The 16130-nt window shown below is 35.2% G+C and overlaps 2 protein-coding genes across 2 annotated transcripts; both read right to left on the bottom strand.

Annotated features, from left to right (window-relative positions):
* Positions 1 to 171: 171 nt before the first annotated feature.
* On the bottom strand, positions 172 to 2994 carry LOC18018909 (O-acyltransferase WSD1). Its single transcript, XM_006401650.1, has 7 exons — positions 2818 to 2994; positions 1370 to 1957; positions 1215 to 1281; positions 1008 to 1120; positions 698 to 907; positions 474 to 611; positions 172 to 327 (listed from the first exon to the last, which is right to left on the bottom strand). Exons 1-7 carry the CDS (start codon positions 2992 to 2994, stop codon positions 172 to 174), a joined length of 1449 nt encoding a protein of 482 aa, XP_006401713.1.
* Positions 2995 to 11538: 8544 nt separating this feature from the next.
* LOC18018910 (O-acyltransferase WSD1) lies at positions 11539 to 13773 on the bottom strand. The gene is made up of 7 exons (XM_006401651.1): positions 13594 to 13773; positions 12730 to 13278; positions 12576 to 12642; positions 12315 to 12427; positions 12020 to 12229; positions 11793 to 11930; positions 11539 to 11700 (listed from the first exon to the last, which is right to left on the bottom strand). The coding sequence occupies exons 1-7, from the start codon at positions 13771 to 13773 to the stop codon at positions 11539 to 11541; spliced, it is 1419 nt and encodes a 472-aa protein (XP_006401714.1).
* Positions 13774 to 16130: the final 2357 nt, after the last annotated feature.

The raw sequence follows: 16130 nt of genomic DNA on the forward strand, positions 1-16130 counted from the left end.
TCTTATTAAATTTTACTTCTATAAAATTTGAACCAATACTAAAGGGCATATGGATTATGAGTCTCTCATTAATCTTTCAAAGTCTCTTAAATGAGAGACTCATCTCACTTACTCTCTTCTCTTGGATTTTTTGTCTTTTCGAGAGACTACAACTGCAGATGCTCTTACGCCCTAGAATAAATCTCTTTCCAAGAGACTGTTTTTTATAGCTTTCAGTGACTCTTCCATTTCATCGAAGAGCTTGTGAGGATCCGGTATAACACTAGGATCAACAGCTATCGAGATTACCATCTTCTCCGCGTAACTTAAGAAGTGTATCAACAATGCCTATCAAACACAGACAGAAGTATGGGATTATAATTTCAAAACAATTATATCTAAATCCTTTCTCAAAAATTTCTACAACTATCATTTTTTTTTGTGTGTAAAAATATATACAGTTATATATCATGCAACTAGAAATAGATATTTACTTGTGAATGTCCGTATCCGCTTAGAGAGATGTAAGCAATTGGCTGGCCTTGGTAACTAACTTCTTCGACAGGGCCAACGACGTTTGAAACACATATGGTTGTGTTCGAAAATAATAGTTTCAATAGGAATCCTCCTACCTATAATGATAAGAGTGTTTTATAACTTCATCACCGTGAAAAGTATAGACAATTCAATTTGAGTTCATTTCATCACTTCCATGTACCTTAGCTCCAAGCATACTGAGGCTCAACTTAAGAAACCAATACATTATAGTAGCTTGAAGAGAGTTCTTCTTTCGATCCATTGTGGATTTAGTTTTTGTTAGATAAACCAATGGATCCGTTTCTAAACCGATAAAGAATGGGACAACAGCTAAACTGATGCAGTTTCCCCATCTGCATTTTGAGCCCTTATGAATCATACCTGCCAAAGGCTTCATACAAAATCCAATATATATGTATGTTACTTGTGAGACAAGAAATTATATTTTCCCCTGAGTTAGATTTCAATTCGAGATGTAAATAATCTCTAACCTGAAGCCCGATTTCCGACCTTAGATTTACTGCAAGAACTGCACGAAATCGTATTCTTTGCGGAAGATTGCTTGTATCTGATTTCGATGTTCCACCCTCGACATTCCTCTTGTCTTGTTTTACAAATATTAACAACACATGCATGCATGAGAAATATTAGACGTAAGAAAATGCACATGGATGTTTGTATTAGATTTTACTATTTACCATATCGGCCGTTCATGTAGCGGGAAAGAGCGGCTTGTATAATGCCGAGAAGAACATCATTAATAGTCTTGCAGCACACACAAGAGGGATCAATGATCTATTAAAATTTCTCAAATACTGATGCATTAGGTTAAATCAAAGGTATTATATCATACCATGTTCATAGCTTTCTTTATATGTCTAATGTCATCCAAAGAAACAGCCCGGTGATAAAACCTCTTCATACTCCTTCGGCTATCTGTACCAGTATGACTCCGCAGAGGTGTTTCTGTATCTTTTAAGAACAATAATGTCGCTAAGAGTAGCAAAAGATCTATAGAGGTATTCCAAATCAATCTTAATGCATTGCACATGGCGAATATAAACTTGGTGAACCAGTCTTTGTCATTAAGGCCGAACGATCTTGTTTCACGTCTTTTCAAGGCAGGAATAGTTGGAAATGTCTCGGGGTCTGAAGTTTTTCGTGTACACGCCACCAAAAGAGACATCAGAGACGTTGCATCTCCTAATGAATGGTGAGATCTTATGACACTAACTGCTTCTGCATCAGATGTTTTGACGTTGAGGATGTGAATGTCCCACAAGGGTCTTGACTTATCAAGAGGAATCATCGTTAGACGCGAGACGTAGTCGTCGACGAAGCCATCTCCATCTTCACCGATCTCTTCAAGGTCTACGGTAGGTATAACTACATGGTCTTCAATATTTACTTTGGTTTTGATCCATTTTGTACCATCACTACCCTGAGTTAGCACAACAGAGACCAATCATTGTATCAATCCCAAATTCCCAACTATAATTATTTTTTTTGGCGAGTTGTTCTACGAGTTTAAAGAAAAGAGAAAGTGTCTTTTGTTTTTTTTTTTCGTATGAGAAAGTGTCTAAAGAGTTACTTTTGTGCACTTTGCTCACTGAAGTACGTTGTGCAAATGATATTTTTTTACGTATTTTGTTTTTACTTTTTACTAAGTAGTCCGATTCAAAGTTTAGTTGAATGTACATAAATTAAAAGAACATCCGGAAAACATATGAAATATATCATTAGTTTCTTTGTAATAATAAATAATTTTTTAAAAATAATTCGAAAAGTTCTTAGCAAAAAAAAAAGAAGAAGATAAATTACATAAGAAGTATTATGATATTACTAACTTTTTTATACAAAATTATGAATTTAAATATAATTTTGTGTGATCCCAATCCATATCACACACTAGAGTCCAGTTTTATTTTATTTTTTACGTTTTGAACATGTAATTTTGCTATTTTTATTATTTATATTCACAAAGATTTCACGTTTTTAAAAAGCATTCCATTATATACTAGAAGCTTGTTTTAAATTTCTACAATATGCTCTAAAAGTTTTACTACATGAACTTACTTTAAACCCAAATTAATAACAGGTTCGGACCATTTTTGCTAATTCAATCTATCTCAAAAACAATGCCGTATTCTAACTAGGCTAGCTGGAGAAGCTCTCAAAACCAGCAATTTTAAATTGAAGAAAAAGAGAGAAAAAACGTGCAAAAAGGATGCTTGTAAACGCCAGAGGTAAGGCAAAATCATTCGTATGTGCATGTGTTATGTGTAGTTACTAATTACCTACCAGTTTGCAAGAGAAACGAGGATGCTTGTAAACGTTATGCCTCAAGTCGTCTATAATGACGTGAGCATTGATCTTTGTTTTAAATCCGATAATGGTTACGACGCAGTAGTCTATGCCCGGCGATTGGTACACCTGCGCCACCGGACTGAGCGGCTCCTCCTCTTCCACGTTTGTCATTGTCACTTTATTCTTACGTACCTTAGATGCTTATTCCCCCTCGAAAACAATGTATATTTATAGGTAGAGCTAGGCAAAATATCTAGGATCCTATTCGGTTCAAGGATCCGTATTTTATCACGAGTTTTAAACCCGATTTGTTAACCCGCAAGTACTTGGTTGAGTGTACTTATCGCACAAATAGTTATCAAATTAGTTGCGATATGTGTCATTCAATTGAGCAGATTTAAACACGTTGATGGATGTATATACATCATTTACACCTAGTTTTATTCATAGTTTCCATCCATCTTTGCATTCATTCCATCTTCATCCGTTTATAAGTCTTTAGCTTTATTATTAGCTCATTTGGTTACTTTCCTTTGCATAATCTAGTTTACGTTTTCAGCTGTTAGGATTAGCAACCTCTTCCACGTTGTTAGAACTAGACTATTACGTTATTCTAAATCATTAAGTCTTCTTTGTAGATTCGAAACTTGCTTACTATACAATTGCCTTGGACTTGAGATAGATTAAGTTGAGGTTTCAAACTTGACTTGCATCACATGTGTTAAATTTTTGTTTTTACCTTTTACCAATTAGATAAATAAAAAGAAAAAAGAGAAAATAGTTTTTCTCTTTTTTTCATTGAAGTTTATAGCAACATTATTGGTGAACTTCTGGTGGGATTCATCCCAATTATTTTATTAATAAAATTTAGAAATAAAATTTTGGAGAAAACGAAGAGAGAGAAGAGCAAGAAGGTGATGACAGAAAAAACATCCAATAGTAACACGCCACATCACGGAAGAACTCCATCAAAATCGGTTCCATAAATCCTTTGGAAGACTCGGACTCATCAAAAATACAGGCTTTTTGATTTAAATTAAATCAAAAAAAGGAAGAACTCCTCCTTCAAACCGTCGATGGAGATGCCCTTATGTTGGTTCGGTTTTTGTAGATGTTTTTAGTCATTTTGATCTGTTTTCACAACCTCTGTTAATGATATGTTTTTTTTTGTTATTTGATAAATTTCATATTTTAAAAAAAGTATAACTCAAATAAAAAATATGACAATCGATTCATTGAAATTTTGCAAACAATTATATGAATAGTTAGATAATTTTGAGGAAAAGTTTGACGCTAGCGATGCAGGTGCTGTAGAGAGAAACCGTATCTCCCTGAATATAGTTGCAAAGTCTGCGCATAGATTTGTACCTGGTCCTTCGAGAAACACGGTCTACGAACAATGGACATAAATCGCCGTCGAAGAAGAAGCAGAATAACAAAAAAACTCATCATTAATGACAGGATTTTTCTGGAATATACGCGGATTTAATAAGCAATGCAAGCACTCTGTAGTGAGAGATTAGGTGCGAGAAAACTCTTTTAAATTCGGCTGCATTTTAGAGACTCGTGTAAAGGAAAGCAAGCATGTACATATTGCTTTTTCGGTGTTTCCGGACTGGTCGCTTGTCTCAAACTATGAGTATAACAGACTAGGATGGATTTGGGTGGTATGGCACAAAGATGTGCGGTTGTCTGTAATACAAAAAAGTGGGCAAAATGATCACATGTTTGATATCTTTGGATGGACAAGATGAGGATTTTGTGTGCTCTTTTGTATATGCTGCAAATTTTGCGTCGGAACGGCATTTGTGGAGAGAAATAAAGTTGTTACATGGTTCACAACCATGCAAGGATAAGAAGTGGATGCTCTGCGGTGATTTCAATGAGATTCTATCTCATGAGGATCACTCTAATGTTATTTCTACGGTGGACAGACAGGGTTCTTTAGACTTTCAAGACGTCACAACACACTGTTCCATGATTGAAATGGGTCACCATGGCCCTTGGTTCACATGGAGCAATAAACGAAGTGAAAGGTTGGTTCACAAGAAGCTGGATAGAGTTCTGATAAATGATGAAAGGCTAATGAATCTTCCACGGTCTTATAGTGTTTTTGAAGCAGGAGGCTGCTCTGATCATTTGAGAGGCAGAATATACCTGGATGATTCACAACAGAGGATCAAGAAACCATTCAAATTTCTAAATCCATTGACAAGGATCCCTGAGTTTATACCAACAGTTGCGAAGAAATGGGAGATGTCGCCTGCTCTCTTTCATTCCACATCGGCGTTGCATCGCTTATCTAAAAAACTGAAGGACCTGAAACCGGATTTGCGGGTATTGGCAAAGCAAAGATTCGGAAATCTCTCAAATAAAACTAAGGAAGCTTTTGAGGATTTACGTAAAAAGCAAGAAGATAACGCTTTAAACCCCTCCCCGGCGGGTATCGAAGCAGAATCTCTAGCTTTTGAGAGATGGGAGCGTTTAAATGACCTGGAGGAAGCATATCTAAAGCAAAAATCGAAACTTCACTGGATGAATGTGGGGGACAAGAGTAATAAGATTTTCTTCAGAGCTGTTCGGATAAGAGAAACACAAAACACGATCTTAGAGATTATTGGAGAGGACGGCACTGTTTTAAAGGAGCAGGCGGTCAGTGCAGAGGCTGAGAGACACTTTAGTGAGTTTTTATCTGAGGTTCCACCTGATTACCATGGCATCGAAGTGGAGGATCTGGCGAATTTGCTGCGAATTAAAAGTTCTTCATTGGAATGTGATCACCTGGTTTGAGATGTAACTGATGAGGAGGTGAGAGCAGTGATCTTCTCCATGCCAAATAATAAATCCCCGGGGCCAGATGGCTTCACCACAGAGTTTTTTAAAGGCTCCTGGTCGGTTATTGGTCGTGACGATACAATCGCGGTGCAGTCGTTCTTTCGACTGGGGTTTTTCCCAAAAGGTGCGAACTCGACAATTCTGGCGTTGATTCCGAAGAAAAACGATGCCAAGGTAATGAAGGACTACCGTCCTATCTCATGCTGCAATGTGCTCTACAAGGTTATATCTAAAATACTTGCAAACCGGCTGAAATGCATTCTCCCGAGTGTTATTTCCCCAAACTAGTCTGCATTTATTCAAGACCGTCTCCTTGTGGAAAATGTCCTTATAGCCTCAGAGATTGTCCACGATTATCATAAAGACTTAAGTCCATCTCGGTGTGCCATGATTATCGACATCGCCAAAGCGTTTGATACCGTTCAGTGGGGTTTTTTGCTTAATGTTCTTGCAGCTCTGGGAATGCCGGCTAAATTCATACACTGGATAAAGCTATGCATCTCATCAGCATCTTTTTCAGTGTAAGTCAATGGGCAACTCGCAGGATATTTCCAAAGTCACCGTGGCCTTCGACAAGGCTGTGCACTATCTCCTTACCTCTTCGTCTTGTGTATGAATGTTTTGTCAAGCATGTTGGATCGGGCAGTCTTAATGGGACGCTTTGGAAACCATAACAATTGCGCAAGTATGAGGCTCACTCACTTATGCTTTGCTGATGATTTATTAGTCTTCTCGGATGGGAAAATAAGGTCAATATAAGGAATTATGGAGGTTTTCGAGAAGTTTGCTGCAGCATCTGGGCTAAAGATTAGTATTCAGAAATCTACCATTTTTACATTTGGAGTGCCAGAAGATGTCTGTGCATCACTAGCTGAACGGTTTCCATTTGTCTAGGGGAATTTACCGGTACGATACTTAGGTCTCCTGCTTATGAACAAAAAAATGACTAAAGATGACTACGCTCCATTGGTGGAGGGAATTCGGAAACGCATAGAATCATGGACTGTGCGGCACCTCTCCTATGCAGGTCGTTTACAACTTCTACTATCAGTCATAGCTGGTTTAACAAACTTCTGGATGGCGGCTTTCCATCTTCCACGACAATGCCTTAGGGAAATAGAGTCTCTCTGCAGTGCTTTCTTGTGGTCTGGTCCCTCTCTTAATCGCAAGAAAGCAAAGGTATCATGGGCTGAGGTCTGTACACCAAAATCTGAGGGAGGTTTGGGTATCCGCTCGTTGCGTGAAGCTAATACGGTATATTGCTTGAAGCTCATCTGGAGATTACTGTCGGCGAAATCTTCGTTGTGGGTAGCGTGGATTAAGCGATATCACTTAAGAGGTCATTCTCTATGGTCTATCAATGAAATCCCATCATCTGGATCCTGGATTTGGAAAAAGTTGCTTCAAACTCGTAACATTGTAAAAGACCTGCATCGTGTGAAGGCAAATAATGGAGAGGACATCTCATTTTGGTATGACGAGTGGAGCTCCTTGGGACGTATAATAGACATCACAGGAACCAATGGGTTCATTACTCTTGGGATTTCTGCCCATACGTCATTAGCATCTGTTTGGCGTACTCACCGGAAAAGACGGCACAGGCGTGGTGATCTAAATTTGATAGAAGTTGCTATCTTTGCTGCATCAGAGACGCGTAATCAAATTGCAGACCAATCACTATGGCTCGGCAGCGAACAGACAATAGCGGCCAAGTTTCTCATCGAAACAGACTTGGCATCATATCAGACGAAACACAATCCGCAAGAGTTGGAGTTCTATGATTTGGTTTAAAAAAGCAACCCCGAAGTTTGCATTCATGGCGTGGTTAACGATGCTGGATCGTCTGTCCACAGGAGAGAAAATGATGCAGTGGGGGTCGGGCATCTCTGCAGCTTGCGTGCTCTGCAATGACCCTTTTGAAACAAGATCACATCTTTTTTTTCGAATGCAGATTCTCAGCAGAGATTTAGGAGAATATGGCTAGGCGTTTACTTGGGAATCACTACTCAGTTCGGTGGGGTGATGTCACGACGCTTCTCTCGTCGGGTACTCTGGGGAAAACTCGATTATTCTTGGCAAGATATATATTCCAGGCCACCATAATTAACACTGATATGGAGGGAACGGGCAGCGCCATCGCCGACACAGCGTTTAATCACTACCTTGGACAAGACTATGCGTAACCGGATTAGTGCAATGCGAGCGGTAGGTGACTTCTCATATCTCGATGGATTGGAAGTTTGGTTTGATTCTCGGGGATAACGATCAAAAGTGACCGTGACGCATGCTCTGTTTTTCAGTCAATATTCTGGTTTTGAGTAAATGTTCTTATTTCTTGCATTTCTTTAATTAAAGTCATGTAAAGGATACAGTTTTTTTTGGAATATAATTTAATATTTTTTTCAAAAAAAAAGTTAGATAAACAAAATAAAAATAGGAATAAGAAAACTCTATAACGAAAAAAATGTGACAAAATTTGAACTAAAATAAAAATAATTAAAAATAAGATAATCAAAATAAATAAATAAATAATTGTTACTTTGTTAGATGTTTCTATTGGTAGTTGGTTTCATATAAGCGTTCTCAATCTTATTTTTATCTGTTATAACAAAAATCATATAGTTAAAAATAAGATGATCTGAGTTTGTTTTCTAATCTTTTTAAGTTATAAAAATAATGAATTATAGATTTCTGTATATCTAGTTATAGTTATGAACAAAAAAGCAGTTTACTTTCTGGATTAACATTTTGCAGACAATCAATTGACGTCTTGGTATTAAAAATGAGCAGAATTTGTTTTTTCATTAGAGTTTTTGTTTTAAAAAAAAGCTATGTGAAACAAAAAAAACTAAGAAAAAAATGCCAAAACATTAATTAATTGTAAAAATAAAAAATTTAAAAGAAACAAAAAATGATTTAAAAAAAAAAAATAAGAAAAAAAGTAAGAAAAAAATAGAAAAAACAATTCTTTTGACTTCCTTCTCTTTAAAAATTTGCTAACCTAATCTTGAAGATTTATCAATATAACAGCATCATCGTGCTCGTAAAAAAAGTAACAATAAATTGCCATTTGCTAGTATTATTAATTCATGATCCTTCTGTTGGGCTTCTTCTAAGGTAACCGCTTCTGCTTCTGTTATTTTCAGAGTTAATTTTGAATACATCCAATCGTTCTTCGCTTTCTAAATATACCACAATATCCAAAAGAAATGACTATTTTGGTGCTCTTTTGGTATTCTCCAAAAAAAATGACCAAAGTTTAAAAACATTGATTATATTGGAAAAGTGCCTGGAGACATGGAAATCTGTGATAGGAACCATGTTTGTATTGCGGGTGGACATTTGAAAATAACATGATTAACCGTTTTCTTTTCTACTAGACATTTTGTCCTCCTCTACTCCACATCTTGCACACTGTGTATCGAACCTAATTTATCTTCCTCTTAGGTTAGCTGCCACCGATAAACAACCTGATATTATATGCCACATGAAATGGTTTATCTATGGTGGGTATCTGTAGTTTAGTTACATCCGGCCCATATGAGATTTCCGAAGTACTATACATAGATTGTTGCTCTATTTAATTATTCGACTTGACCGAATAACAGCCTGAATTTGTGTAATGCCATCCAGACAAGTTTTGTCTGTAAATGCTACTTATTGGCATTCCTTTGATTAGTTCCATATCTGTTGGCTCAATTATCGTATCTAACTAAGTTTCATATTTTTGTTTCTGGATCAACTAGATGATTGACCCTTAGATTCAGGTAATAGTTATATCTTTTACACTTGGCTGGTCTTGGACAAGAAGCTTGTATCCAAAAATTATTCCATACAGATATCGAATAGCCTGATCCAACTCTTTTAATTAGTTTTTTTTAACCAGAGGTTTAGCCGATACAATGTTATACCATCCATATGATTGTGAGTACAAACATATCAGATCCATAAGATCATTTTGTCGGTAGTACCGTGCTTTAAATACTCTAGCAAATAAAAAAATTAGCAAAACCGTATTGAAATTCTCTACCGTTCTAAATCTTATGTTTATTTTATGCCGACACATTTTTTCCATGCTAACCAAAACATACCTTTTTATTGACTCTTTAAACACCACTAATACTGGACCATTGTATTTGTTAGCTTTGTAGTCACCGACGTAGGCAAACGAAAACAGGAAATGACATATGTGGGCATCGGTGATGTATTACACATTTACACTATTGACCATCTTTTATGATTCCTTTACATACCAGAACTCATCTAATATGTTTTTTTTTTAACATTAACTCATCTAGTATGTTTCCAAAATCGAAAGAATAATTGATTTAAAATAGAAACAAGAATTTAAATAGAAGATGAAGGTGCATCAAAATCATCCGCTGAAAAGTCATCTAAAGCTTATATTGGGAAATGTAACGAAGGAAAGGTTACCAGTATTAATAATTCATACAAAACGTCCATTTTATTTTTTGGAAATTTACAATTATACAAAAGCTATATGAAAAGTACATGTGCCTACTTTTAAAATATATTATGAATTATCATCATCATCATATATTCATATGTAAACAACATAGTTATCATGAAACTCACATTTATGGCGGCAGCGAGCTAGTCCTTTTGTAGTTAAGGCGCCAATTAAGGACGACTCAATATTTTCGGGGTCTCGGAGGAAATTAATATTTTTGGTACCCTTATAAAAAAAATTCAGAAGTTTATGTGCTTGAGAATTTTGTTTTAATAATCGGTTCAAAATAGAGGAAATATTAGGTCAGGAAAAAAATATCCATAGGTTTGCTTTGATTTTGTTTACCGTTTCTCTTTAATCTGAAAAATCTGGATAACAATAATTTTACGAAACAAAGAGAAAACTAAATTTAAGTATAAGCTAAAAGAAAAATAAATCACAAATATTAAAATTTTAAGAGTCATATACGCTCAGCTCATGTATATATATATATGTATATGTGTATAGGTAGTATATCGATTATATTTATATATATATATATATTTATATATTTTAGTGAATTTTTATACATCAACTTAATTATCTAAATATTTAGATTAAACCGACTAGATGTTAAGTTTGGCATGGAAGGTGGACAATTTTAAATTTTAAAGTTTTCTATATGATATTTTTTTTTGTTTTTGACCAAAGTTTTCTATATAATTTTTTATAAATTTGTAACTTTTATAAAATGGATCGATATCTGGCTGAATATGCAAAAATTAATGGATATCAGGTTAATTGCATAATATATATGAATTGGAAAATTGTTGATCCGACAAATATATCAAATCCCAGAATATCTACTTCCACCCGATGGTTCTCAGTTTCTAACTTTTGATCTACAATATGATGCAGAAATTTCTGTCTATAATTTGTTGTAGTTAGGGTTCCAAGCAAGTAGTTTCATATATATATACTCTTATGAAGAACATTATTTGTAACCTTTGGAGAGTTGTTTTCCTCTCCTAAATATATGATATCAATCCAAATCTTATTAATCTTGGTGTTCTAAATTAAGTTTTCTCATCTTTATTTTCCTTGCATTCAATAAAGCTCAGTGAGCTATTTCATTTTCTCTGTCTTTTATCTATCTTATTAAGCTTTTTCAGAGCATGAATAATCCTTGCTTGGATTATCCTACATGCTTCAATATAATTGTTAAGAACTTATGAAATGAGATCACTCTATGGTAATTACAATACTTGACATTTCAATAAACTTTTAAAAAAATTCTTACTTCAAACATATATTACCAGAGCAATAAGAAAGCTTGTAGCACCATATAATACCAAACAAATACATTTTTCTTTTTGTGCAATCCACTCATATTACTGGTTACTGTAGATTACAGTTTACAATAATGGGCACTAATGACTCACGTCGTCGAGTAACCCTAGAGAAGCTTTCATCGCTTGCAATGACTCTTCCATTTCATCAAATAGCTTGTGAGGATCCGGTATGACCGTAGGATCAACTCCTATTGAAATAACCATCTTCTTCGCGTAGCTAAGGAAGTGTATCACCAATGGCTATTAAACCCAAAAAAATATCTATGAGAAAGAAACTTTCGAAAGAAAATAAACATATATGCAATAAAGAAATAGAGAAGAAACATGTATACTTGTGAGTGTCCGTAGGAGCTTGGAGCGATGTAGGCAATTGGATAGCCATGGAAACTGATTTCTTCCATGGGACCAACGATGTTCGAAATGGACGCTGTTGTGTGCAACACAGGTCGTTTGAACAATGCTGCTCCTACCTATAATGAGAAAAGTGTCATATTATTAATTTCATGTAAAACACACAAGAAAGCAACTTTGAGTTCACTTTAGTTATCACTTTATACACCTTAGCTCCGAACGTTTTGAAGACGAACCCGGTAACTATATAGACTAGAGCACTGTGGAAAGAGTGCTTCTTCCGGTCCATTGTGGATTTGGCTTTTGATATATAAACCAATGCATCGGTTTCTAAACCGATGGACATAGGGAAAACAATAAAGCTTATGTAGTTTCCCCATCTGCATTTTGAACCCTTGGCCATCATATCTGCCATTGGCTTCATACAAAATGAAAAATATTATCTTACTAGTGAAACCAAATTTTTTGTTTTCAGTTGTTATTATGAGTTGTAAGTCTCTAACCTTAAATCCGATGTTTGGCCGTAGATTTACTGCAACACCTGCCCGAAATCGTAGTTTACTTGGAAGATTGTTCCGATTCGATGTAGATGCTCCATTCTCTACGTTCTGCTTGCCTTGTTCGTCAAGAAACATGTAGAACTTCATGTTAAACATAGATACGAGTCGCATACAACATATATATTGTTCTACAGTTAGGTTAGTTCACACGTTTTGGATAAATATATATATATATATATATATTGATTGAATTCTATTTTTTACCATATAGTCTATTAAGATAGCCGGAAAGTGCAGCTTGTGTAACTCCTAGTAGAACATCGTTGATCGTCTAGCAAAACGCACAATGTAAGAAGCAAATATATCTTAGAAACTGATGAACCCTCAAAACTTATAATGAACAAATATAGTAGCATACCATGTCCATGGCGTTTTTTATAAGTTTAAGGTCATCCAAAGAGATAATTCGGTGAGAAAATCTCTTTTGTATACTCACGCCGCCTTTTAGCGGTGTTTCTGTATCTTTCAAGAACAAGATTGTAACGAAAAGCAGGAAAAAATCTGCAATGGTATTCCAAATCATTTTTGATGCATAAAAAATGGTGAGTATAAGGCCATGAAACACCATTTTACGCCGTTTGGAAGAAGTAGTCATTGTAGGAAATTCCTCGAGGTTTGATGTTTTCCGAGTAGATGCCAACAGGAGAGACATCAGAGACATTCCATCTCCTAGTGAATGGTGGGATCTTATGACAGTGACCGCTTCTGCATCAGATGTTTTGACGTTGAGGATGTGAATATCCCACAAGGGTCTTGATCTATCAAGAGGAACCACTGTGAGACGTGAGATGTAGTCGTCGACAAAGTCATCTCCATCTTCGCCGATCTCTTCAAGGTCCACGTTTGGTGCAAATACATGGTCTTCTACATTGACCTTGGTCTTGATCCATCTTGCACCATTATCTGACTGTGAAGTTACACAATATTAGATCGAAAACTTATCAAGTAAAGAACAATGATTCCTCTCTAGAAATGAACTCAAAAGAGACCAAACAATTCGGTGAAAATTTCAAAAACTAAAGAAACATAGACGAAGAGAACAAAAAAAAGGTTATCATTTATTATTCAGATATACATATTTATTGATATGTTGTATTGAATGTTTTCTCATTTGGTGAAATACATTATAAAGGAAACAAAACTGAATTTTTTTTTTTTTTTGAAACTATCGATCCTAGATATATGTGGCCATACTATGGTGTGGTAGTTAGAATCAAGTTACCAATTTGCTAGAGAAACGGGGATGCTTAGAAACGTTATGCTTCAAGTCATCAAGAATGACCTCAACATTGATCTTTGCTTTGAACCCGATTGTGATAACGATGCAGTTGTCTATGCCCGGCGATTGGAACACCCGCGCCATCGGGCTGAGTGGCTCCTCCTCTTCCTCCTCCTTCCACATTGTCCCTAGCTCTCCTCTTGTTTTTGTTAAAGGTTGAATACAACATATATATAAGGCTTTACAAAAGTTTGACTTTCTAGTGTTTCTTTCATGACAGGTATGGGATTTAAGATTGTCATGGGCGCATTAAGGACCACATGCTTTTAGTTAGATCTTGATGAAGATACAGAAGCCCTCTCCTCGTTGATCCAATGTATCTTCGGCTTCTAATTTCCCCCAAAATTAAATACGATCTTAGTAAAATATGACTAGTGAGGGCCATAAAATTTTATGTTCTTTGTTTTCAATATGTAATTTAATTATGTTTGTGGATAGCTTTTCTGAATACAATATATTTTTTTTTTATTATTTTCTGATACGGTGATACCATTTATAAGCTTTGAACTGGTTTGTCTACTAACCTTAAACTTAGCAATAGTAAGGTATACATACTTTATTGCTAGAATGAAAGAAAACTGACTTTTCATGAAACTGTAAAATGCAAGAACGCCAAGATTTTTTAGTTTTTACGAAACTATCGCGTCTCTTCGTTGACCACAACAACATGCTACGTGGAAAAACGTAGAAGAAACGAACGAAACATGACTTCTGAGCAACAAAAAATGTCCATGTGAAGTGTTTCATACTAGCCTTATAGCCAAAGCCCATAGCTCAAATCTAATCTTGATCCAAAACTTGAAGCCACTATTATAATAGAATTGCAATTTTTTGAAAATGAATAATCCATAAAAAAATGTATATACCGATTAATTAGAGATGAAGATATATAAAGCAGCACTATGATTTCTGGATTAAAATCAAACTAATAATAATTCCATAGATAACAGTATTTCTTACTAGTTAGTTATCTCTAATCAATACATCTTTTGACTTTTTAATTTCTGCTCTCCAATGGGTTGAATTGAATGAATCTAAGTTATTCAATGAGAAATTCTTAGCGCATTACCAACAAGCACTCGTCTTAACACTGGTGTCAAAAGTCATCAGCTGTATAAGCATTATAAGTGTAAATGATGTCATGTCGTCATAGTTTCATAGACTGAATCTTCGAACGATAGTACGAATAGTTGTTAATTTGTTATCAATATAGTAATATCTCAATCTAAAGAACTGGAAATTACTAATAACGGGTAATTTGAGACCTGTGAACTGGGAAAAGTCTACACAAGTGATAACCTGCATTATTCATCGATCACGTCTAAAAGCAATCTTCAATTTTATCCATTCCCAATGGATTCCAAAATATGCACGTCCATGTATTGCGTGACACATGGAGTGTGCGTATGTATAAAATATCAAAAGAAATGTGAAATTGCTTGAAACCTGTCTTTTCTCCAAAAACAAATAAACTAAATTTTAAAATTGTAATGCAATAATAGGCTCAAAAAGTATTTCTACACAAATGTTAATTAAACCTATCTATTATATTATCTATAGCTGTACGTACCTATTCGTATATATTAATCCCTTATCACAATAGGGTTTCCTAATAATCGCCTTAATCTTAGTTTTTTCCATGAATTGGGACGATAAATGAATTAATATAAACTGAACTTGAGAAGAGTATTCGAGGACATAGGACCATCTTTAGATGCCATTTTATGGTTTTGTTCGATTGGAGTGAACACTGGCTTGGATCAGAAAAGACTCGTTTAGCCAAAATGTAGATGGCATACTTTCGCTGAGAATGAAAAAAGAATAAAATCATTTGGTAAAACGTGCCACTTTGCTAAGAAATAGTTAAGCTTCTTTAAATCCAAACTATTTGATAAATTGATGAGAATAAGAACACAAAAGTGTTTAGAAAGAATTATATTAGACTCTCATAAAAATAATATTACAAGATGCATTCTCTTATATAGAGATAAGCTAAACCTAACTTTCCTAATTTAAGATAAACATAAATGTAAATAATATATTTAGAGATAAAGGTAAATTTCCTAAACTAAGATCTTCCATAATCTTCTGGATCTTTATCAGTATGGTCGATCTCATCGATCTCCCAATACCCTCCCGCAAGCTCATATGTGGTAACACGTATGAGATTGGACATGTCTTCAAAATATCGGTGTTATACTCCACCGTCGAGTCAATTGGCTTCAACACCCAGCTGTTAGGTCATTAACGACGTTTATACCCGGTCGTAGGGTTCTTCAAATAGTAGAAAGGACAAAACTCGCAACTGCGATGTCTAAAAATAATTCGCGATTGCAAAATAACAACTCACGAGTAAAAGAAGTTGAATCAAAAGAATGTCTTTGAGAGGGCAGAAAACATCATCAAATATGAACGAACCAAAATCAAAGGTCCATGCTCATAAAAAATCGCCATACATGTAATATATGGGATCATGAAAT

The sequence above is a fragment of the Eutrema salsugineum genome, unplaced genomic scaffold (genome assembly GCF_000478725.1).
Source record: "Eutrema salsugineum unplaced genomic scaffold, Eutsalg1_0 scaffold_2, whole genome shotgun sequence".
NCBI lineage: Eukaryota > Viridiplantae > Streptophyta > Magnoliopsida > Brassicales > Brassicaceae > Eutrema > Eutrema salsugineum.